This window comes from Anarrhichthys ocellatus, unplaced genomic scaffold (assembly GCF_004355925.1).
Source record: "Anarrhichthys ocellatus isolate YVR2014 unplaced genomic scaffold, GSC_Weel_1.0 scaffold628, whole genome shotgun sequence".
Taxonomy (NCBI): Eukaryota; Metazoa; Chordata; class Actinopteri; order Perciformes; family Anarhichadidae; genus Anarrhichthys; species Anarrhichthys ocellatus.
The window spans coordinates 1-24120 of record NW_022280602.1 but is presented as its reverse complement, the minus strand read 5'-3'; the positions used below and the strand labels follow the sequence as shown (position 1 = coordinate 24120).

The 24120-nt window shown below is 43.4% G+C and overlaps 1 protein-coding gene across 2 annotated transcripts; it reads right to left on the bottom strand.

Moving 5' to 3' along the window:
* Positions 1-584: 584 nt before the first annotated feature.
* Positions 585-24114, bottom strand: LOC116376817 (transcription factor HIVEP2-like). 2 transcript variants are annotated; one of them, XM_031838300.1, is made up of 14 exons: positions 23231-24114; positions 21775-23108; positions 19561-21440; positions 19100-19357; positions 18674-18842; positions 18377-18458; positions 16396-18130; positions 16116-16273; positions 11668-11843; positions 10830-10931; positions 6865-7729; positions 6072-6171; positions 4317-4415; positions 585-3786 (listed from the first exon to the last, which is right to left on the bottom strand). In XM_031838300.1, exons 2-14 carry the CDS (start codon positions 22763-22765, stop codon positions 3037-3039), a joined length of 7365 nt encoding a protein of 2454 aa, XP_031694160.1. In that variant the 5' UTR covers positions 22766-23108; positions 23231-24114; the 3' UTR covers positions 585-3036. The 2 variants fall into 2 exon arrangements, with proteins under 2 accessions (XP_031694160.1, XP_031694161.1); XM_031838301.1 differs by lacking the exons at positions 585-3786; positions 4317-4415; positions 6072-6171 and having other exon boundaries at positions 7184-7314; positions 7380-7729.
* Between the last annotated feature and the right edge of the window lie 6 nt (positions 24115-24120).

The following is a 24120-nucleotide window of genomic DNA, read 5'->3' as shown; positions in this document are numbered from 1 at the left end:
ACAACTTGGTTAGGTTTAGTAAAAGATCGTTTGGCTTCAAATGAATATGGAAGTGCCGTCACTTAAGTAAAAGATCTAAATGAGTTTACCTGGATTAATAAAGCTTCAATAAATGAAATAAAGGCTTAAACTGGGACAGCTGCATGTGGCAAACCGATGAGTTCCTCAGTATCTTAAAATATAAGAAATACATCAGTTTTGTTCACTAAAAATACATCAGAGAAAATATTTAAAATAAAACACTCAAAATGAACAATTATTGCTTGTCATTTAGTACAAATAATATGTAGATACATAAATAAACGTCTAATATCAATGAATCTTGTGAATGTTCAACTACTAGTTCGAACTATTTAAGCCAGTAGTACTACATCTGCTCCAATCACAGCTGCCTTTACTGCTTCTAGTACTCTTACTTCGACTACTACTGGTACTACAATAGCGCCTGCATGTAATTGTGCGTTATTGCTATTAGTGAAAAATAGTGTAGCACAAATACTTTGGTGACGTTCTTGTTAAATCATGACATTTTTTTGAACAAAATATACATTTTCATCAATAAAAAAATGAGCGCAGACAAAAAACATTATTCTATTCATATTTATTTGAAAACAACAATCCATTTTTTCCACTTCTACTGCGATTCCTTGTTGCAACTGGGGTCATACATGATATATGTATTAATTCCACAGAACATCATCACAAAAGTTACCCTTTTATATGCACGTTTACCTTTTTTTTTGTCCTTTTTCTTTTTGTATCGTTGTCATTTCTATACAATGACTTGTGCTTTGATATCTTTGAGAGAGAGAGAGAGAGAGAGAGAGAGAGAGAGAGAGACTTTTTTTAAAGACATCATTGTCGTCATGATAAGTGTACATAACAGAGGGAGGATCCAAAATAGAAAAAAGTCGTAAGAAGAGGATATACTGGTCTGAATACACACCGATACAGAATACAGAGATACACACTCACATTGCAGCCGGCCCGACTCCGCCCAAAACTGTCACAAAAGTCCTCCAGCCGTCCCTCCTCGTCCTGATTTTAGGATTTTTAAGAACGCTTGTTGTTGCCTTGCAACAAATACACACTCCCCGCTGGTGAGCAGAGTTTTGGCTAAATATTGCTTAGCTACAAAAAGGGATGTCCAGGAGAGGAGGAGGGGTCGCAGAAGGGTCAAATACAATAAAAAAAATAAAAAGCAGTGCAGAAAAAGCCTCAATGTCACAACCAGTAAAATGTATTATTAGGATTCATTTTTTTTTTTGACAGTTTTGGGGTTCAGAGTGCAGAACAGTTCTCCTTCTAAACACGTCCATCTCAATCAAAGTTTGCTGCAAAAAGAAGAACAGCGGATCAGAGTGCCGGGACCTTTCATAGCAGAGGTTCTAAATATAAGGTGCATTTGTCAGAGAGTTTGGTGTCTGTTTGTATACGCGTCCCTAAAAAATAAAGCCATTAAATAAGCGTGTCGGTGGCTTGATTGCCACAATGTGCATCAATGCCAAAATAAAATGTGTGTTCGGGGGGGGGGTCTGAATATTTACATGGACTGGAATGTTTTCCCCGTTCAGGTATCCGGCGATTAAAACAGGATTCAAGTTGTTCTTCAGAAAGTGGGGCTACTTTGAAATCTGCATCACATCGATATTCGTGTGTGTGTGTGTGGAGGGGGCAGTGTGTGGGTTAAAAAAAACACAACAACAATTGAGCAGAATGCCACGGCGCAATGCAGAAGGCATGTTCATTCACTTAATGCTGAGAGCAAGTCTGTGTATCGTACAAAAAAAACAAAAAGGGGAAATAATACCACGAAAAGTGAATAAAAAACAAGATCAAATCACAACCAGGGACAAGGAGGCAAAGAGCAGCAGAGAAAATGTACAAGCAAACTACCATAACCTTAATGTGAATGTCATTCTAAATGTTAAGTGCAGATAGATAGATAGACAGATAGATAGAGAGACAGGTTGATAGATTCTATATACTGTATTCATATGCTGGGTAAATATTCTGCTAAATCTTACTTCTATGTGTATATAGCTCCAAGTAGAGGGGGCTCACTCAGACGTATATAAATAGGTCTAACATATAAAGCCATATTACAGTGTACATATCCTCGCCCTAACGTAAGCCGTAGCAAAACCCCCGTGTGCTCTACGTAGAAAAAGGCTTCCACGACATTTAAGAAAAAATGTACAATTTATGAAACATGGTAACAATAATAAATAGTATTATAGAACTGCTGCTGTACACAAAAAAAGCCATTTTTAAAATTTCACTCATATAAAAATATGTTTTAGTGCAACCGTACGTAATAGTAATATCCATAACTTCACATCGCTTGTCGAGACTTTAAGGTGTCCAAAAAGAAAAGAAACACAGGAGGAGGGGGAGGAGAGGGGGGGAGGAGGGAGGGGGAGGAGAGGGGGGAGTAAAGGGGGGAGGAGAGGGGGAGGGATTGCATTTATTACAAAGCTGATACGTGATAGTATTGTATTTACATTTACCTTCCTGCTTTGTTTGCTTATAAGAATATAAGCAAAAGACAAACAAACAAAAACAGATGAAAGAAAAGGCACACACGTAGCTGTCAGATTTCTTCTTTTTTAAACTTTTCTCTTTAACGTACCGCTTAAACCACAGTCCTTTAATTTATTCGAGCAGATTTTGGTCGGGCTCGTGTTGGTGGGAGTCACCGTACATGTGTGACCAAATGCAGATCCTCTCTCAGAGTCCTTAAATAAGAGAGCAGGCCCCGGTTAGAGCAGCCATGCTGCACACAAACATTACAACTGCACAAGTCCATTTGTGTTTTAGTCCGTTTTGTATTTTGACCATAGCTGTTTGTCTTTGTATGCATGTATTTGTGTTCATGTTGAGAGAGAGAGAGTGTTTGTATGTATAAACTGAAGTAGAATATGTGTGTGCAAAAGTCATGTTTTTCCTCTCCCTGTTGCTCTTCATCCCTTCCTATTATCCAAAAACAGAAATGAAATCCATCGTTCCTCCTGCTCGTGTTCTCCGCCTGCAGCCCTACGACACGTCTCTGCTTCTCTTTGTGCTTTCTGCTCCCCCGTCTCTCTCCGGCTTGAGAAGTCTGGACGCTGTTGGAGGATGGAGGGTTTCCGGTGCGGGGCTGTGAGGGTGAGGAGAGGAGGAGGAGGAGGATGAGGAGGAGGATGAGGAGCAGGAGGGAGAGGGGGAGGAGGGGTGAGGGGAGGCGGGGATTGACGGGTGGTGAGGCCTGACCTCCAGGCCGCTAAAGTGCTGAATCCCGGGACCTTGTGGGGGAGAGAGCGAAGGGTGAGGAGATGGCGGCGACATGGAGATGGATGGCGAGCGATGCGGATGTTGGGAGTCGTGGGACGACGCAGAGGGAGAGGAAAAAGTTCTTCCTCCTCCTCGCTCAGCGAGCTCCTCCGACTCGATGCAGAGCGAGGCGATGGCCTTGGTGCAGGTCTGGATGCTCTCCTCCTGCTCCCGCCTCACTCCTCCTCCTCCTCCTCCTCCTTCCCTCTCCTGCGATGAGGGGTGAGGGGAAGTCGACTCCCTCAGCCTCTCGCCTCCTCCTCCTCCTCCTCGAGCTCCCCTTTCAGGGAAGGAGGTGAAATGAGGGGAGGCGGCCTCGCTGGTGGTGGAGTCCTCCGATGTGCTCTTCTGCAGCAGCAGGCGGGACACGCTCTGCTGCGCCGCCTGCTGGCCCAGAGGGGAGGTGACGGAGGTGGGGAGGGAGTGTACCATCTGGATCCCTCCGATGGGGATCATTGGGAACGGCGAACGCACCTGAAATGAAAGTTATTGTTTGAGTTATATGTTAAAAGACTCTGGTAATTATCTTCCTTATGCGAACACCTTCCTCCTCTGTGCTATTGAGCTCTTTTGAATAAAATATAAAATATGTACTTTCACACTACTGTTATTAAAATGATCTGTTAATTAATTGTGTGTGACTTATTTTGCTCAACAGACCTGCAAAAAATGTTTAAAGTGCAAACGATGTGCAAACACATCCTTCTTTATTCATTTTCTATGAAGTGCTTCATAAAATAAAATCCAATGAAATATATAAAATAGCTACAAACTTTTCAAACTACGCACAAAACATATAAATCAAAAATTAACAAAATGAATAATAAATAAATAGAACAACTCATGTATATGAAAGCAAATCAGATAAAAAAAACACGTCATAAATACAAAATAAAATGAAGTAACAAAAGAAAATAAATTTCATAAAATGATTTAAAGAATTTTACAAAAGAAAATATAACAGGTAGAAATAAATGAAATAATTAAATGAAAAAGAATAATACCTGGAGTTGGGAGTGAAGAGGGAGGTGGCTGAACAGGACTTGGTGAGGTGGGCTGGACTGGTCCCGTTCCCCTGCTGACGATGAGACCAGACAATGTTCCTGGAAGAAGAGATGAGCATCAATCATGAACCAGTGAAACGGGTTCTCATCCTCTCTGTTCATTTAAAATTTGATGTCAAACACACACACACACACTCATTGCACAGCACTAGTTACAATAAACACACATTTGAGGCCACGCAATAGAAAACCAAATATTTAGTCACGAAATAAATGAATAAGCCTTGATGAAAAGTGCTCAAACAGAAATGTGCGGTTGTTCTGGCCGGCAGGTGTTGGTAAGAAAAACAAATACGAAGCATGAAGGCAAACTCCTTATGCCTGAGTAATGGCTGTTAAAACATTAATCTATCATTTGGAGACCGGTTGGTTATCAAAGCCGAGCCAGTCTCACTCTCCGCTTCACGCTTTGTTGAAGTGGGACCAGCAGCAGAAGCCAGAGTTTGAAGTAGGGCTCTTAAGAAGAAAAACAGCCGTGTTATTAACCACACCGACACCGGCCAAGATCCCATTACCACCAAAACCCAGCAGCCCTATCTTCAATCATCCCTCTCTCTAACGCACTCAGTCTATCTGACTCGCTCTTTATTCCCTCATCCTCTCTGAATGTTTCTGCTCCGTCTGCCAGACGCTTTCCTTCTCTGCTCCCTCTTTCGTTTTTATTATTTTCTCTCTTCTCACCGTCCTTTTCCCCACATCTCTGCTCCAGGTAGACCACAGCATGAGTGTCACAAAGTTTACTAAATCACACTCGAGCACCTAAATGTTGTATGAAGTGGAGTGGAAAACTGTGAAAACTCCAACCCTGCTGACAAAGTCAGGGTTCACACAGAAGGCAACTTCTGGTTCTGAAATGTGAAGTCAAAGGTTCATGTGTTAAAGCTGCATTCTCTCTAGTGTCCACCAGGGGGCGACTCCTCTTGTTGTATAGAAGTCTATGAGAAAATGACTCTACTTCTCTCTTGATTTATTACCTCAGTAAACATTGTAAACATGAGTTTATGGTCTCAATCTCTAGTTTCAAGTCTTCTTCAATACAGCATGATGTTCATTTAGTACATTATGGTCCATTTAGAGTCACACAGACCATAAAGCAGGGGATGCTTTAGGGCGGGGCTACACGGGGATTGACAGGTCTCTACCAGAGATGCATACGGCGTCTCTACGTCACTCCTCCTCAGTCCAAATATGGTCACTTCCTGTTCACTGGTTGCAAAAAGCCAAGATGGCGACGTCCTAAACGTCTAACTAAAGGCATCCACTTCTTATATACAGTCTAACTTTCAAAATAAAGCTTTTCTGTCAGCGATATTGAGAAAAACAACCATCACGATATTTATTCCCAAATACCTTGATATCGATATGGCGACAATATTATCGGGTTGACTATTGGTGCCTTCACAAAATATTCACACAATGAGATATTTGATAAATAATCATTCGTAATGTGGATATAACGACTAAGTGGGGATTTTCTGCTGCTCCTGTTACAAAAAGACAAACGAAGGCTTTTCAAAAACATTGTATAATATAATCCAAACCACAGTTTATAACAAAAACTTTCATCTGAACCAAAAAAATGAGAAAAGCTGGTTTGCACATTAAAGGGAACAGATATGAATAAAACAAATGACAGCGTGATTTATTCAGACTCGACTATAGAGTGTTTAATTTAGGAGTTTTTTGGACTCTTACCGTTTCCATCTCCGAGCTGGTTCGGCGTCGTCCCAGCTCCGCCTGACCCAGCACGCCACCCTGGTGACCCGTCCTGAGGCCCCGCGATCCACTCTGCTGGCTGGTGGTCACATAGCAAAGTAAAAATAGCACATTAGGTACAAAACTTAAAGGAGCAGTGTGGAGGGTTTAGTGGCATCTAGTGGTGAGGTTGTAGATTGCAACCAACTGAATACTCTTGCAATCACTCCTCCCTTTTCCAAGCATGTCGAAGAACTACGGTGGCAATCCAAACACTGGCTCTTCAGAAAGCCTTTTTTTTTACGTTTTTATGTCACCAATGTTTAGATTGTCCAATCTGGGCTACCGTAGAAACACAGACCTGCTCCCTATGTAGATATAAATGGCTCATTCTAAGCCAACGCAAACATAATGATTCTTAATTTCAGGTGGTTATACACAAATGAAAACATAGTTATGAACATCATATTACATTTTATGCCAATAAATCCCCCTAATTCCTACACACTGTTAAAAAACATTGTTAAATTAGGCTATTACAAGATTAAGTCTTGCATCACTGATCTTGACACTTTATTTTTTTACGTTATGTTTGTTCGTTATTTTTTACCAGATTCAACCTGCAGTACTTTAAATGAGGGTGTGATAAACATGAAGCCTGGCTTGATGTTATTGTGAATTGAAGAATAAAGATAGAACTTAAATATTGTTAAGCTGTCCTCTTATTTGGACGTTGCTGAAGACGTTTCATAGACATAATGAAACCTCCATCAGACACATCCCCTCGACTCACCTTTGGTGGTGGAGGTGTTGGTGGAGGCCTCGGCGAGGTGAAACAGGCCGGATCATCGCCCTGTGGCGGCCTCGTGGTGAAAGGTCACGCTTGTAGTCTCTTCCCGCCGGAGACGTGGGCCGAGAGAGAGGGGAGAGCAGCGAGAGGTGTCCCCTCCTGGGGGAGAGGTCTCGCCTGTATCCCCCTCCCACCCCCAGGTCCCTCTTCGGTGAGATGTGACGAAGAGGAGAGAGATCCCGTCGGGGTGAGAGGTGTCTGGCGCGGGGTGAGAGGTCGCGACGCGGGGAGAGGTATCGGCGTGCTGAAGGTGAGGAGGAAGGGGAGATCGGGGACGGGCAGCCGGAGTGGTCCAGCCCGGGTGAAGACAGGCGGGAGGACGGGGAGGAGAGGTCCGGGGATGGGACGGGGAGGTCATCGTCCATGGAGGAGGAGGAGGGTGGAGCTAGCAGCCTGCTGCCCAGCGCCCTCTGCAGGCCTCGGTGGTACGCCGTCTGGCCGTGGTCGCTGGGCAGCGCCTGCGGAGTGATCTGGATGCTCGGTACCGTGGTGAAGTAGCCGAACAGCGGAGGCTTGTTGGTGTTGCCCAGGAGGTCGGACGCCGAGTGATGAGAAAGGTGAGGAGCCGGGTAGGAGGAGGCCATGGCTGTGATGGACATGGAGGGCAGGCTGTAGGGCTGCGGGCTGGTGGAGCGCGAACGGGTCTTCGGGGTGGAGTCGCCGTCATAGTCGTCTTCTTCATCATCGTCGTCGTCCACCTCGTCGCCGTCGTCCTCTCCGCCATCTGAGTCGTCGGCGTCTGAGAACTGGTGGTCCGCCATGGAGCCTCTGGACATCTTCTCTGTCCTCTGGCCTTCCTCTCCGACATCTAGAAGAGGAGGAGGAGGAGGAGGAGGTGGAGGAGGAAAACAGAGGGTACGAAGAAGGAGAGGAGGAAGAAGAGGAAATGGAGGGATTGGAAGAGAAGAAGAAAAAGAAGAGGGTAGGAGGAGACAATGAAGCAGGTTAGGACAGAACAGAGTAGAGGAAGTGGGACAGACAAAGAAGAGGAAAGGGAATATGCACAACGAGGAAGACGAAAGGAAACAGGAAGCAAAAAAGGAAGAAGAGCAGGAAAGTAGAAGAAGAAGTAGAAGAAGAATGGGAGGTAATATGATAATTGAGGGACGAAGACGAAGAAGAAGAAAGGGAAGCGGAGGGTGCGGAAGAAGAACAAATGAAAAAAAGGAGGAAATAGTAAAGTAGAGGAAGCGGAAGAAAAGGAAGAAGAAGCAGAAGGGGAGCGAACACCAAACAAAGGAAGAAGAAAGAGACATGTGGAGAGAGAGAGAGAGAGAAACAGTTTGTATTAATATGTGGTAACAGAAGGAGATTCGATGTGAAACTAAAAACCACTGAAACCACATTCCCACCAGCTCAAACCAATAACATACAAAAGACATAAAACAAAGTTATTTGAGACTAAACCCTTGACACTTTGGTTTTTCTACAGGATGGACTGCAGCCAAATGTTGGCAGGGTCTCATGGTACAGTAGCTGCACAGTTACTGTTGGCAGGTAACCAACCATCACTGGGGGTCCGACTCTCTTATAAAATGAAGCTGATTGGATGATAACTGACAAAAAGGGGAATTTTGGGAATAAAAAAGTTGGTTTATTGTTGAGACTTTTGTATTAAAAGACTCAAAGTTGATGAAGATACACACAAATCCTGACCTGCTCCGAGTTCTTCAGTTTCAAAATAGCCAGAAGTCAAAATCATAGAAATATAAAAATATTTATGATATACATCACTCTTCTTTTCCATCAGTTTAATTTGCTTTTCCTGGACTTCCTCCAGCGTAGAGAAGCATAAACCGTTTGGAGTTATTCAATTTTATTCACCCGACTGCTATGAGCAGAAATCAGATCTGCTAACACCGGACTACTTTTCCAGTTAGTCTCTCATATACAACCACGAACCACAAATGTTTACATCTCAACTACTAACCGAGTAACTTTCTAAAGATCTCTCTTTCCCCAAAACACTGCATGTGTGTGTGTGTGTGTGTGGGTTGTGTCCCAATTAAATGCCAAGCCAACACACACACACACACACACACACACACACACACACACACACAGGGTCAACTGAAGTAACATTTAATTTCGTGGTCTAAATGGTGGAAAATGACCTGCTACCAGTCAGCCATTGGCACAATGTGACGGTAAAATGTGAGTTTGTCTTAACAAAACCTTCACTTTCATTTTGAAACACCTGCCAGCAGGTACAACTCTACGTCCAATGTAAATGACATTAAGCTCCTTCCCTGGAAGATATCATTTTGGGTAATTATGTAGACAGACTCATGGTTAGCCAAACAGTAAAGTACAGCAGGCTTCAATGTCCTATAGATCTCAGACAACCAGGAGTATAAATAAAATATAAGGGAGCCCTATAAATCAAAGGCTATAAATAAATAATCAAAATTACTGACGTGACAACCTAACGTTAGTAATTCGTACCTCCTTAAACCCATTGACTGAATAAACCAATATGAGACTAAACTCTGTTCAAACCCACAGACATTTATTTGACATTTTCGTGTTGATCCCCAGTTTCCAAAGCAGCCAAATATTAATAAGATGATGCACGAGACATTTGGAACACGTCCCTTTGATGGAACGGTGCAGCCATAAAAATGAACATGGGACTCTTGGGTTTGTAACGTGATGAAGGTGAAATTAAAAAGATTTTAAAAGGTTAATTTCAACGTAGTTGTGAGGTAAAAAAAAAATCATAATTTACTCTGTTAAACACAAAAGATACACTTTTATAAATACTATGTTATAATGATGGGCGAAAACATTATAGTAACACTATAAGTTTACAAGATACATATTTTATAATTTTAAATTTTTTAAAATTTATATTCACTAGTTAAATTCATTTGCACAGTAAGTCGTACATTTCCAGAATAAACTACCTAATTAAAAGCTTATGTTAAAGGACACAATTATTTTATTACTTAATTTATTACAACATTTAATTAATCTTATCAAATTTCAGGTTTTTGTTAATGGTGACCACAAATATAAAACTAATTTTACATTATTTCCAGCTTCATCATAAAAGTTATCAAAAGATGTACGAGGCACCAGAACCATGCTCATCTGTTCAGCGTCCGTCACTGCCTCGAGAGACGGTCGATGGCGATTTATTATTTGTGAACGTTTCATGGGAAAGCACGTTCATCCCTCTCAGCCCACAACATCTTCCCCAGTAATAATAATCAGATTATTCATATCATATCAGCTGATTAATGTGGTGGCGCGCTTCTCGGTTTAATAAAACCCGTGAAGCCAGTCAGTAAAGCAGAACAGCAAACGTTTCTTGCTATTGTAACTGCAGGGGGGAAAAAAAGTGTGGCTTTAAAACTGTTCATGGGAATATTTTAATAATCTAACAAGAGACTCCGAACAAATGGTGAAAGGATGTTTTATTTTATTTTAAAGCGGTTTGTGTGTCGAGTGTGGTTGTTTGATACGAGTCCTGGCTGTCAGGATGAGCTCTGTTTTCCATCACACTAATTGCAGTTGTGTGTGTGTACTTGTACATCTATCTTTGTGAGGACCAATGACTTTTAGACTTGTGTGAGGACACATTTGGAAAGTGAGGACATTTTGACAGGTCCTTGCCTCTTCAAAGGCCTGTTTGAAAGTTTAGACTTGGTTTTAGGTTTAGGTTAGGGTTACATCAAATCTATGCATAAGCAATGCAAATTTGTGACAGTTGCAACACTTTTTTCAACAAAAGGGTCCTTTTGACCCAGAGCAGCATCTGTCAGTCTGCCTGAGGTAAACCGCTGTATAGCCTAGTTGTGATGGTTAAGGTTGGAGGGAATGCATTATGTAAATGTCCTCACAAAGATAGTACAAGGATGTGTGCGTGTGTGTTTCAGTCACTTGTGTTTTAGTGTGTTTCCTACCTCCTTCGTCCGCCTCAGTGTCCTCAACAGAAGACATGGAGACTCCCAACTCCAGACACTTTTTCATATGAGCCTTAGACTTCATGTGCTTCGTCAGGTTTCCTACAAAACACACACACACACCATTTAATGACCTTTTGACTAACTCTTACTGGAAACCAGAGCTTGTTTGGCTACAAGAGTGACAAAGTGAAATTGGAAATAGAAGCAGCGTGGCCACAAAATTACAATTTACAAATTATATATAATTTATACATAATGTAATTTAATGACAAAATGACTCAACCTGGTCTGGACTCTTGGTCAGAAACATTCTGTACGTTTAAAAGAGGAGAGTTTAAGGTTTCAAAATCTATCAGGCAGATAATGGCTTTTTTATTAAAGATCAGATGTCAGCGAGTCAGCATATTGGGCCCCTGATATGAAGAAGATTCCTGTTTGACCACAGCTACAGACAAACAGCCTCTGTGCAAGTTTTATTCATTCATTCAACCACTTAGTTCTGTTTTTTTTCGGATTCACTGCTTCAGTTAAAGCTTTAATGTTGAGTTTTCCAACTAATGATCTGCTTAAAACATCCTAAAAAATATGATATAAAAAATATGATATAAACAAAGTTTTACTGGACTATTATGATCAAAAGGTTTTTTAGAGAGTTTTCTAACCTGATGAGGAGCAAATTTATCAAATGAGTATGAAACAATGAAAATTGTAAACCTCATGTTTAATTATGGCACAGAATATCCTTCTACATAATGGTGACTGCAGTGAGAAAATAAAGTTCAAGTCTACCTCACATTCAGATTCATAAACAAGCAGCTTGGAAAAGAAGCCCTACCTTTCGTTTTGAAGGCGAAGTTGCAGAACTTGCAGACGTACGGCCGGACGTCGGTGTGCGTTCGGATGTGTTTCTTCAGCATGCTGGGTTTCTTACAGCGGATGCCGCACTCCTCGCAGATGTATTTCCCCCGACCGCGACCACGAACGTAAACATAGTCCTCGTTGGATTTATACCTGGAAGAAAGCGCAAGTAACGAAGAATGAATGGCGATGCTTAGACATTTGCATATCAACCTCCTGAAAAAGTAAATCTTAAACTTTATGCCTGCAGTCACCAACCTGGGGGCTGGGATTCTCCGTCTTACAAGTACATTAAACCCAACTGATACTGAATGTGTTTTTAGGACAATACATATATTTGATATTTAATAAAAGATAATTTAACAATATATCGATCACATTTTTTTGTTTTTTGCATAACAACTGTTTTTGTCAGTGCTCTCTGCAGGAATCAATCCAAAGACATATTTTAGGCATTTCTACAGTGCATGTTCTTGTTTCTTATTGGCTGGTATACACACAGATATGTTTGTTGTAAACTAAAATCTGATATAGCATTACATTCATATTCGTCACCCAAGATAATAATACGTTTTCCCGATGTTCCTTTATTCTTAGTCTTTTCCTCTTGGAGACATCTACCTGTACAAGCCTCTAAGAACTATTAAACACAGGGAACAGAATCCCTCTTTAGTTGACCTGGTCATAACCCACACACACATAATTCAACTGCAGCAAAGACTTCTTTGTTTTAAGGGATCAGAAGCTAAAATAGGAAACAATGAAGCATTCCACCTCTTGGGTTTTGTGTTCATAGTCTTTATGCTGCTCCTTTTTTTCTAAAAACAGATAACCACAGTCCTCCCTCCAGTCCCACACTTATCCTTTTACAAGACTTAAAAAAAAAAACATCACTGTCAGACATGATTTTCTATCCCAAAAGAGGCTTCGAGTGAAACAGCGGACACTTGGCAGCAGGATCAGTGCATGTCTGTCTGTCATGGAGAGAAATTACCACCAACCACCAGTCAAATGATGGTAAATTTAGTCTGCCTTTTCTCTGCTGAGAAGCATCACATCTTTGTGGTGAAAGAGTTTAAACGGCTGGTGAAGTGTGTAGTTTCCGGTCTCGTCTGCAGCGGCTGGAGGACTAAGCAATGGGTAGTTCAGGGCCTCATGTGTTAAAGGAGGTCAAATATCAGGTGCATCAAACAATCCGTCTGCGTCAACGAGGGGGAAATTTGTCTTTCAACTGCACCACGGAGTGGGAAATACCTCTGAACGCTTGTCTGAGTCGAGACGTTTACACAGCTGTGGCCAGTTATGAAAATGAAATATAATTGTTTTGTTTTATTCGGTTTTAGTCACAGCACACGCTAAGATCATGAAGCAGATTCTCTTTCAAAACTACTGAAACTTTCAAGGGACACAAAGAAGAAATGGATATATTTTCTCCACCAGAACTTGCACTTTGTGGATTTCGACTTCTGTGTGTTTTTATGCATCAATTGTTTTGTTTTTATGCACACTGTTTATGTAAGTGCATGTGTGTGTGTGTGTGTCTGTGTGTGTGTGTCTTTGCCTGTTTGCCCTGTTTGTATGCTTTTATCCACTTATTTCTTCTAAAGTGTCCTTTGGGGACAAAGGAGAATTACTTCACTGTCTGCTGCATTTAATAACTCCCCTGCATGTGTGTGTGTGTGTGTGTCTGAGAGCATTTGCATGTGTGTGTGTCTGCACTGTTTTTCAGTAACCTTGGTCTTATTGGCTCTACTGTAAGACTATAAAACGTTATGATACTGTAGGAATGTCTTAGAGGACCATTTAATGCAGGACAAATTCCTCTGATTTGTATGTGGACAAGAATCTTTATGTGACTTTAATAACATCATAATTAATAACAAAGGATGTTCTTGGTTTCATTACTATCAATCAAAACCTTTCATTAAGTGTCACACAATGGCAGCCCATGTTTGACGTGGAAAAGGCTCATCTTGGTCAAAGGAACAAACATCTCACCACACAACAGATCTCTGCAAGTAGGACTGGGTATCATTTAAAATTGTACTAATGCCAATATTTATTCATGCATAGAAGAATCGGGCAACCGTTTTGTGTGTTCCACCATCGAGCTGCGGCGCCATTACTGAGGTGGCGAGTCGTAGTGACTTTGTGTCTATTGTTGATGCTACCACAGCAATGATGACTTCTTTACTTCTGGTATTTCTCCAGATCTGTGGATACAATCTTACAATTTTATAAACCCGTCTTTCTTCAAATCCCTTTCTCTAAATACAAAAGTAGCTTTTAAACATTACATCTAACAACAAATAGCTGTACAATAACTTTGCCTCAATATAGTCAAACACTTGCAAAGCTACAAAGTCTTCTTAGGTTTACTGGATGTTTAGGAAGCTAGATGCAAAACAGGCCTCTCTTACCTCTCTTACCTCATGTAGAAATAAACTGCAAACTCATGTTTCATTTCCCATTTTTGAGTCTTGCCAGAGTAAATAAACTTCTTCTTTAAAATCTTTTTTAAAATGTAGACTTCAGTCAGGCTCTGAGGTCATTATCAAGTTCTAAAACTTAAAAATAATTAAAACTATGTTATTATAAATGAGATACTTGTTGTGAAATACAACAAAGTACAATACATATGAAATAAATCTAATGAAACATCTCTTTGGTCCTATTTCTCTTAATAAAATAAACAAAATAAATAAATATGCTGATGTCAGAAAAACAGTGTGAAACAGCTTTTATAACACAACTAATGAGAGACAGATCCCACTTCACACCAGTCTATAAAAGTGAGAGCAACAATAATGAAAGCCGACGTCCAATTACAGCGATGCAGCTCAAGTTGTTAGCCTGTGATGGGTTTACCGGGCTCGAGCTCTTGGCCTGACTCTCACAGGCACAAATTAAGCCCAAAGAATAGGTTGTAAAAGGATAAGTCTTTTGTTTCTTCATATATACCTAAGAAGATTTTCCGATTAATCACGCTGAAACAGATGAAGTTCACATGAAGGTCTATGTTAACTTGTGTTGAATATTGAGCTGTGAGGATAGAATCAGACAGCTGAGTGTGTTGTTGGTCTGAGGTCCTGGTTGTTTTGTTTTTGTGAGGGGAAGAGCAGCAGCTGTGCAGTGAGAATTCCAGGTGTCTGAAGTTCATATTCAGCCTGAGATCATCACTTTTGGTTTCTCTTACTGTAATTAAGTCTCGGTTAAAAAGAAAAAGATGAACAGGCTTCTGCCATGAAGGCATCTCAGCTCTGGAGCTCTTTGGCTCAGAATCTGAGGCTGATAGATTCAGTTACATCTCTTAAATACCTTTATAACACTTGTCATTACCTGGTTTTACTGTTGGTTATTTCTTTAGTTTTACCTCTTGACACGCTCCTCTTCTTATTACATTTTTACCGTTGTCTTTTTCTTTCGTTACCTCCGCCATTGAGGTTATGTCCGTCTGTTTGTCCATATGATAACGAAAAAACTACCGGCCCGATTTTCATGAAAGATAGATTATTTTCCCTTGGGGGAGGTTTGAGCTCAGTTGAAATACTGTTTTAGAGTTTAAATCTTATTTTACCTTGCTGTGAAAGGGATATAAATGTTACTATGGAATATACTACTAAGATGGAGCAAAAACATGCTTGCTGTCACACTCAAGCATTGCTTTTAAAATGATTGATTGAATCTCAGAAAAGCCCCATAATGGAATGAGGTCTCTAGCCTTTTCAGTTTCAACTGGCAATGTTATGAATCCCAGATACAAATCACTGTAAATATCTAACCAATTATTCCTCAACAAAAGTGCTATCTGTGCAACAGATGTGACCGAGAGTCCTTTTGAGTTACTATGCAAAGAAACCAAACAAGGGACTGAAATGAAAATTTCTATGGCATGGATCATGAAGATGTCGCATTTGTGTCTGGGAAAGCATTGATACAATCATACCAAATACGAACCTATTCATAAAGATTTATTCATATAAATATTTTGATGTAAGGCTGTCTTTGTACAATTATTGGCTTTCAAGTCTTATTAGGGTTTGAATTATTTAGCAGACAATTTGAATTCTAGCAGTTTTCCAAGTCACGGAAAAATAAATAGACGTCATATAGACTTTCAGTAATAGACTTTCAATCTGCTCTCTGCTCTTACCCCGCTGGTCTCCGAGGAACGATGAAACAAACTCTAGAATAATATGTGTGATGTGATTGGCTGTAGAGTGAAAGGGCAAACAGCAGGAACGACATTTAAACGCTCTATCATTCAGATGTCATGTAGGCAAAAATACCATCAAAAACTAGCAAATATGTGTGCTATTCACGTCAGTTGCTAGAATACTTTTGATATTACACAACATTGAAAGGATTTCAGTCACTTTATTGCACCAAAGTTGTTGGACTGTTGTGTGTATTTGCAGGACGTACCCGCCTTCGAAGATCTTAATGCGGGTCGGTTCGGTGGCGGGCTGTTTGACCGAGACCTCTTTTTCCACCTGCTCCTCCTTTGAACGGTCCCACGACACCACTCCCTTCATCTTCCTCCCGAAATTACTGGCATCAACTGGCATCAGCTCTGGTTTCAACTAGAGAGATGAGAGAATAAGAAGGAACCTTTTACACTTCCTGTGCTGGTGTTTCTCTGTATTTGCACCCATGCATGCACACTTACATGTCATTTTCTTTATATGTTTGTGCATTTTATTACCTGATCAAACCTCAGCTTCCAGGCCACAGATGACACCAACTTTCCAGAGCTGGGTGGCGACATGGCTGCAGTTGAGTACATAGAATCGGTGTTTCTCCTCTGTTTGGACCTCAGCAGGGCCAGCGCAGCCTTGGTGCTGAGGTTCAGAGGATTGGGGTTGTATGAGCTTACACACCACGAGCTGTAGACGGAGCTATGCAAGGCAGTTTGGGTACTGTTGGGTTTTGTGTAGTTCAGGAAACACCAGCTGACCCTGCTCATATTGCGCAGGCTTGGGAACTGGAGGTACTGCTGAACGTCAGCTACATCCGTGAGTAGCAGAGGTTGACCCGCTGCTCCAGGTAATACTGCGCTTTGGTTGGCTGCTCGCTGAACCAGTATGCTGACAGGGATTTTACTGGGAGCAGGCTGATTTGGGTTGTCAGTGTCCTCTGCATCGTCGGAGGCAACCATTGACTGGGGGCTGGAGCTGGGCTCCGGGACTGAGTCGTCCACATCAAGCTCCTCTGGGGAGTCCCGACCACCTGAAACTGGGGAGCGGTCTGTGACGATCTGGAGAGGAGGAGTGAAGCTCTCGGCCCGAGGAACATCAGTAAGGTGGGGGGCAGAGGAACGGACAGGAATGGCAATCTTGGTGGCAACAGGGAAGTCACTTAGTGGCGGAGAAGAGGACATCCTTTCAGAGTCATCCATGGAGCCCTCGCTCTTCAGACGCGCTCGCTGACCTCTGCCCTGCCTCTTCTCAGGCTTGTTACCGCTTTCGGTTCCACTCAGCTCCACTGCACTCATCTCCTTAACAATCTGTCCATACATCCTCTCCTCCTTCACTCTCTTCTGCTGCTTAGTCTCGATGAAGAGCTCCAGAGAGCTGGCGGGGGAAAGCATGCGCTTGCTGCCTCCGACGCCAGATCCTGAGGCGTCTGTGGTGGATATGGTGCCTGATGTTAGTGACAATGGGATCCCTGTGTTCAGGCGTTGCTCTGGTAGTGAATCTGGAGCATTCCAGAGTGGGTAGTGCAGCGCTGCACCATCGGTGTGTCCGAGGAAGTGTGATAGGTTGAAACCTGCCCCACTTATGCCTCCTCCAATTCCTCCAGGTGGTTTGCTCACACTCACAGCAACAACCGGAGGAGACATGTTGCTGTTGTCAGCACCGCCTGGCCTGGCTGACATCTGGCTAACACTGGTGTACATAACACTACCATATGATGGCACTTGGGTTTGGATCCGCACAGGAACCAGCATACCAGGCAGCGAAGACTGGGAGCCCAGGTTCTGGGTGGCAAAGACTGGTTGGACCTGCTGCAGAAGCATGGAGGCAGTGGAGGAAAGAGAAGAAAAGTTTTGCTGTTGTTGCTGGGACAGGGGAGAGTTGCGAGATGAGAACGAGGCAGGGTATATTTGAGAGCTTGGCTTTTCAGATTTTCCATTGTGTGGCTGCTGATCATGAATTTGCTGCAGGGAGTGAAGTGGTTGTTGTTTGTGGAGTGGGTGTCCAGACAGGGAGCCTGGTGATCTGATGTGGAGTTTTTGGAGTTGCTGCTGGGCCTGAAGGGTCAGCTGCTGTCTGGGTGTCTGACCGGCCTCCTGACTCCAGAACAGACTGGGTTGCTGGTAGGTAAGGTAGGGTGGACCACTCGGGTACTGCTGGATTACTTCCTTATTCATGACCTCATGGCCTTGATATTCTCCCTCAGATGAAGAGCCCTGGGTCTGCAAGCGATGCTGATGGGACCTATTGTGGAGAAAAGGTTGAATACTCGTATTTGTCTTTAAATTAAGTATTATAAGTAACATGAAAAAGTATATTGTAATAATAGAACCAGTTGGAGAAGTGGGCAATTACAATAGTTGAAAGATTACTGGCAGTAAGGAAAAAAAACAAAAACGTTTGTTTTGAATTTTGCTCATTCCATCACAGTTGTATAAGAAGGGCTATTAGTAGTTTTAGGGTTGCATAAGGAAACCCAGACTTCCTTACCTGACAAAAAGAGGTTCGTCCTGCAAGCTGTCCTCACTGATACTCTGCTGGATGTGATGCTGATGGTGCTGGTGGTGATACCCTGCAAATGTGCATAAAACATAAGAATGTATTGTATGTAAAGTATTTTGAAATTAAATTCTACCCTACAAAATAAATCCCATGTGGGGAGAATGTGGTCCTAGTTTATTGAGTAGAGAAAGACCTCAACAAATGTTATCATGATACTGCAATTTGAATAAAAGCTTTGGCGAAGTATACAAAATGACTATCTAACTGCTGTAATGCTGAACTTACCACCAGTGCTACTGCCAACTCTCTTGGTTCTACTGGTTACATCGCTGCTGCTGTGGGGGGATCCTGTTGGGCCAGGCCATGCCCCATGTTCAACAACCTCCTGTTTGATTGACATCTCAGCACTCCCTGGTTCCTGGATGACTGCCTCTGGATACACACTCAGTGAAGCCTGTAAAATGCATGGAAGTACAGCTGGTCAGTTATGAAATTAAATGCTGTGCTACTTACGAAGTATACTATGTAAGCCTAAATGTAGGTGCAATCGCTATGCGATGATAGTGTGAGGAAATTTGAATGAAGTGACACAACAAAAGTTTCTCGTGGTGCCTTGGACCTTACTGAGCCCCATTTTTCCTCTACAATCTACAAACTTCCAGTCAATTTTTTTTTAAGAGTTACAATAGTAAGTCGTTTTTTTTACGCTACCTGTCGGACAAGATATCCACGCCGGCGATCCTTCATTGCAGAGGCACTGGAGTATATCTCTCCCTGTCTGGAGGAGGACAAGCTTCCATAGTCAAATGATTTGCTGCGCATTTCAGGCAACTCTGTCGGCAGCGTGCATGGTGCCTGCTCCGATGAAGACCTCCTCATCTCCCTCTGCTGGTGGCTGGAATGACCACTGCCGGGTACCGTCAGGAACTCCGACTGCTTAGGGCCACCACCAGATGCCAACGAGTCATCCTGGTTCAGAATCACCAAGACAATTGGTCAGTTTGGACTTATTGGGAATAAGCTCTGTATTATAGGTGCTGTGTGACAACATAGACAAATTACATAACAGTAATGACAATGTACCATAACTATTGTGGGACCAATGCAAGCAGTGCATGTTATGGAAACTGTGCTAAAACTGCCGGAGGGGTCGCTAAGATAAATTGGAGTACCTGTTTGGTGGGCGAGACGGACTTGAGGCCTTCATCTCTGTCAAAGGACATGGAGAAGGATGAGGAGTGGGACAGGTTGCTCTCCTGACTGGGGCTTCGAGACAGGCTGGTGCAGGTGGACTCAAAGCTCGATTCCCCTGATGAATGCTCCATATCCGCCAGGCGCAGCCTCTTCTTCTTGGGTGGGAGCTTTTCCGATGGCATCTGGGCGAGTGTGTCACTCCTTTGTGGCAGCTGGAACTCCTCCACATGTTGCGGCTGCTTCTCCGGCTCCTTGGTTATTGGAGCTTCTGTATCTTTTTCAGGCTTGTCTGGCTCCTCCGTCACCCTGATCTCAGGAACTTGGATGTTGGGTTGTCGCACTAGCTTGTGTGGGATGTGATAAGGCTGGCCAGGTGACGCTGCAGCTGACGAAGATGAGAGGGAGGCCAGGTCACTGTCGCTTTGCAGCTGCTGCTCCATGCTCTCTGTCCTCAGTAGGGCAGATTCAGGACTCAGAGCATCTTCAAAGATATCTGTGTCGGACTGTTCAGAGTACTGGCTAGATAGAGCTTTATCTGAAGGCTGATATCCTGGCTGCTCAAAAGACTCTGACTTCTCAAAGGAATTTGGCCGGCTGAGTGAGTTGGTGTGCTGGATGACTGATATGACATTCCCAGATGCCTTCCTGCACTCAGAGTCATGAAATAATGCAATGTCCTCAGAGCACATGCTGGCACAGGTATCAAAGCTGTCAGACTGGCTGTGAGCACTCTGAAGGGAGCCTTTTCCTGTTGGGGTGGCTCTTGACCCATCAAGACTACCTTGTTTAAACTCATAGTCTCCTATCATCTCAACTGAACCACTACAGCTACTGTCACAATGCCCAGGGCTATCCTCCTCATCCCCAACACTCTTCTCTTTCCTCCTTTTTCTTGTGGCTATTTCTGACATGCTAACTTTAGTACCATATGGGCTGTAGGCGATGTGCTCTGGGACTCCTGGGTTGCGCTCACCAATCTTCATACCCAGAGATGAAGCTAAATTCTTGGGCATGTGTCCATAGCCCTCGGCCTCTCCTACATGAGCTTCATTGGCTGAATGTTCAAACGCAGCCTGTCTTCTGAGTCTACGCCCTGGTGGGTAAAACACATCATCCGACGTCATCATCTCATCGAAGGAGTGACTGCCTCGAATCGCAGGGGGGACACTAAGGTTAGGTGGGGAGGAGTTTGGCATGGAGTTACTCCTAGCATATGTCCCAGAATCTGATGGTGGCTCCAGAAGCCCTGTATTGCTTTGACAGGGTCCTGTTGGATACTGCTTGGGATCTCCAGAGACTCCTACATCACCTCTGAAACAGATATGATCCTCCGCTATCTTCCCCATGTCCAGAATAGCACCTGGTTGCTTTAAGCTAGCTAAGCTGGGGTCTGCACCTGCCATGCCCACTGTGATAGACTGTCTTGATCTGGAGTTGGGTCGGTAGTACCAAGTCCGACCAAACATAATCTCTTCGTACGTCTTGACATTAGTATTTGGTGGGCTGATCTGCTGCTCTGCACTCTCAGAGCGTGAAAAGTAGCCAGAGTCTGTGCTGCCTTTGCTGTGAGGACTGAGGAGGTTCAAGGACTGGGACATGGCAGATTCAGAGTCCTGACCCTTTTTCTCATTCAGCCTCAGGGCCAAACGTTGTTTGATGGTAGGGGAGTCATCCAGTGAATGCGCTCTTCCAGCGTGTGATGCCAACATGTGGTGTGACCCCTTTATGTCCTGAAAGGGTGGGCACTCCATCCCTGTGGAGGGGACTCCCCCAAGCTTGGGGACAATAAGGATAGGCACTTTGATAGACCCCACCAGGAGCTCTTCAGCTGAGTCTGCATATGCTGGTTCCACACCACCTACAGAGTGAATAAAGTGGAGCAGAAGTAGTCGCACACATAAAAAGATTAGGATTGAGTAAAATTTTGAGCAAAAAAATATAGACATACAGGCAGTGAATGAGCATGTCAGGCAGCATACAGTGAAACAATAATACATTAAATGTATGATTGTAAATTTCAAAATTGACAAAATATAACTTTTTTATTTTTAAAGTCTTGATCAATAAGAAAAAACAGGTCCATATCAAGCAATTTATGCATTAAAACCCTGAACACCAATTGATTTCACCGTGATGATAACTTTATGCATTTAAATTTTTTATGAATGTTTTTCAAGATGGGGAAATCTGACCTGTATTCTTGTCAGCTTCAAAGGGGATCTGCGGTATGGGGCTGATTTTGTCCGTCAGCATGGTGGAGCCCTCCAGACCTTCCTCATCTGTATCGGTACTCTGCTCTCCATCTGAGTGGACCTCGGCCTCGCCCACTGGGGAGGCCTGGTCCATGTCCCCACTGCGGGCCACGGCTAGCTCTGAAAAAGGTACGAGTCCAGCCTTGATGGCATGAGCATGGGACTTGCGATGCTTGTAAAGGTTGCTCTTGGTTTTGAAGGAAAAGCCGCAGGGTACGCAAGGATATGGCCTCTCTCCAGTATGTGAGCGGATGTGCTTCTTCAAAACGCTGGGCTTGGCGCAAGCTCGACCACAGTAGTGACAGATGTACTTACCGGGCTTCTTCGGCTTCTGCTCTTTTTTGCTGTAGCCCTCCTCTCCAGGCTCAGGGCCTGACTGAGAATACTGACCGAAGGAGCTGGGTAAACTGGGAGATTTCTGGCGGGGAAACCTCCCTGCCCCAGCCCCATGAGGATGAGCGTGTCCTGGGTGTCCTACCGGGTACAGGTCATCCGAGGGCAACTGGCCTGCAAATGGCCAGGCATGAGGCTCTAGACCCGGCTGGGGTTTGGCTCCTGAGAGGAAGCGCTCAGTTTGGGGGTGCTGAGGGTACGGCTGGCCGAGCTGGTAGGAGTATCCCCTTGGGAACCCCTGAGCAAAGTGCCCTTGCGGGTCTTGAGATGGCGGGCCTCCCATGGCCCCAACTGCAGAAGGTCCAGATAGCAGCTTCCCAGAATTCCCTGTAATTGCGTACTTCTGCTGGGGTGCTGATCCCCCCGTGGCACCACAAGGCAAACTCTCACGTTGTCTTGCCTCTGGGTCAGCAAAAGTGCTTCGTTTGGTGGTAGCAGAGGACTCGGACGCCCACTTTCTTTGCAGAGACGCCTTCTCCTTCACTGTTTCCTTGTTTGAGCATCTCTGGCCGGCGCCAGCTGATTCACGAGCCTCCATTTTCGTGACACTCTTCCGTGGATTAGAAGAGGGAGAGGGGTGGTGGGGGAGTTGGGAAGGTGGGTTCTGGAGGGTTACAAGGTCCCAAAACTACCAGGCATGATAGCTGAACCTTTGAAGGCTGCCGAGAAGTTCACAGAAACAGGAAGTATCCGTCCATTGCTGAAATAGACTGATTGTAAAGCCAGGCTGGAAACAGGAATCAGGAAGTGGAAATAAAAGAGGAGCTTTAGTGGATAACATCAGAAATGTTTCTCTCCTTTTGCCATTTTGTAAACACTAATGTTGCTGTGCGTTGTTTTTCTGTCCAATTCATCTAAAGACAGAAGAATCCTTGAGTGATCTGGAGAGGACACATAAAGAAGAAACATGTTTGTGGACTTTTGGAGCACATTTTGAGTTAAGAGTGTGTTCAAATCAAGGTTAACACAATATCCTTAATATGATCAAAGGGTGAATACTAACTTTTCTTTCGGGGAAAGTGCTTGTAGATCCTCTTTCTTTAGCTTCAAGAGTCATCCAGTTTTCTCACGCAAAGACCTGCACCAAAACAAAAGAGAGAAAAACCAATTAGTTTTGTTATCAAATATTATCCATTTATAAAATCCATAAACTCAATGATGGTACGGATGACAAGTAAACCTACAGCCTGACATCTCCCTCTTACCATAAGTTAGTTTTGTGTACAATAAGATGTAACATTTTGGCTGCTAAGCGCAACTATACACAATATACTTGTTGTACAGAAAGGACTCATTAAGTTGTCAAGTACATGCCTGACGTGCGAATGTAAATGTCATTGATTGTTCAGTTAGTTTCTTCACACTGGAATCCATCTGTGCTTTTTGCCTTTTCCACCCCTTCCTCCCTCCCTCCCTCCCTCCCTCCCTCCTCCTTCCACTCAGTGAGTCACTGATGCAATGCAAGCCCACGCTGTTCCTAAAAAGACACAAAGGCTTATAAATAGCGCTGTGGAAGTGACGTCGGAGTGTCATAATGTGTGTAGGCGTCCAGAAAAGGCCAAGTCGAAGAGCAGCCATCAGCGCTAGCACCTTTCCTTCCTCTCTCGGTGTCATAGTTTGATCTAACTTGGTGTGTAATCGTTCAAAAAAGCAAACAAGAGAACACACACACACATGCGCACAGAGAAATGAAAAGAGACACACACACATGTAGAGACGCAGGCATTGCAACTGCATTGCAAACACTGCAGTAGACGCAGTATATATGTGTGTGTTTCCGTTGTTTAACGTTTCTCAACCACACCAACACCTGACTGCAGAAAGCTGCAGAGCGTGCGCACGTGCGCACACACACACACACACACACACACACACACACACACACACACACAC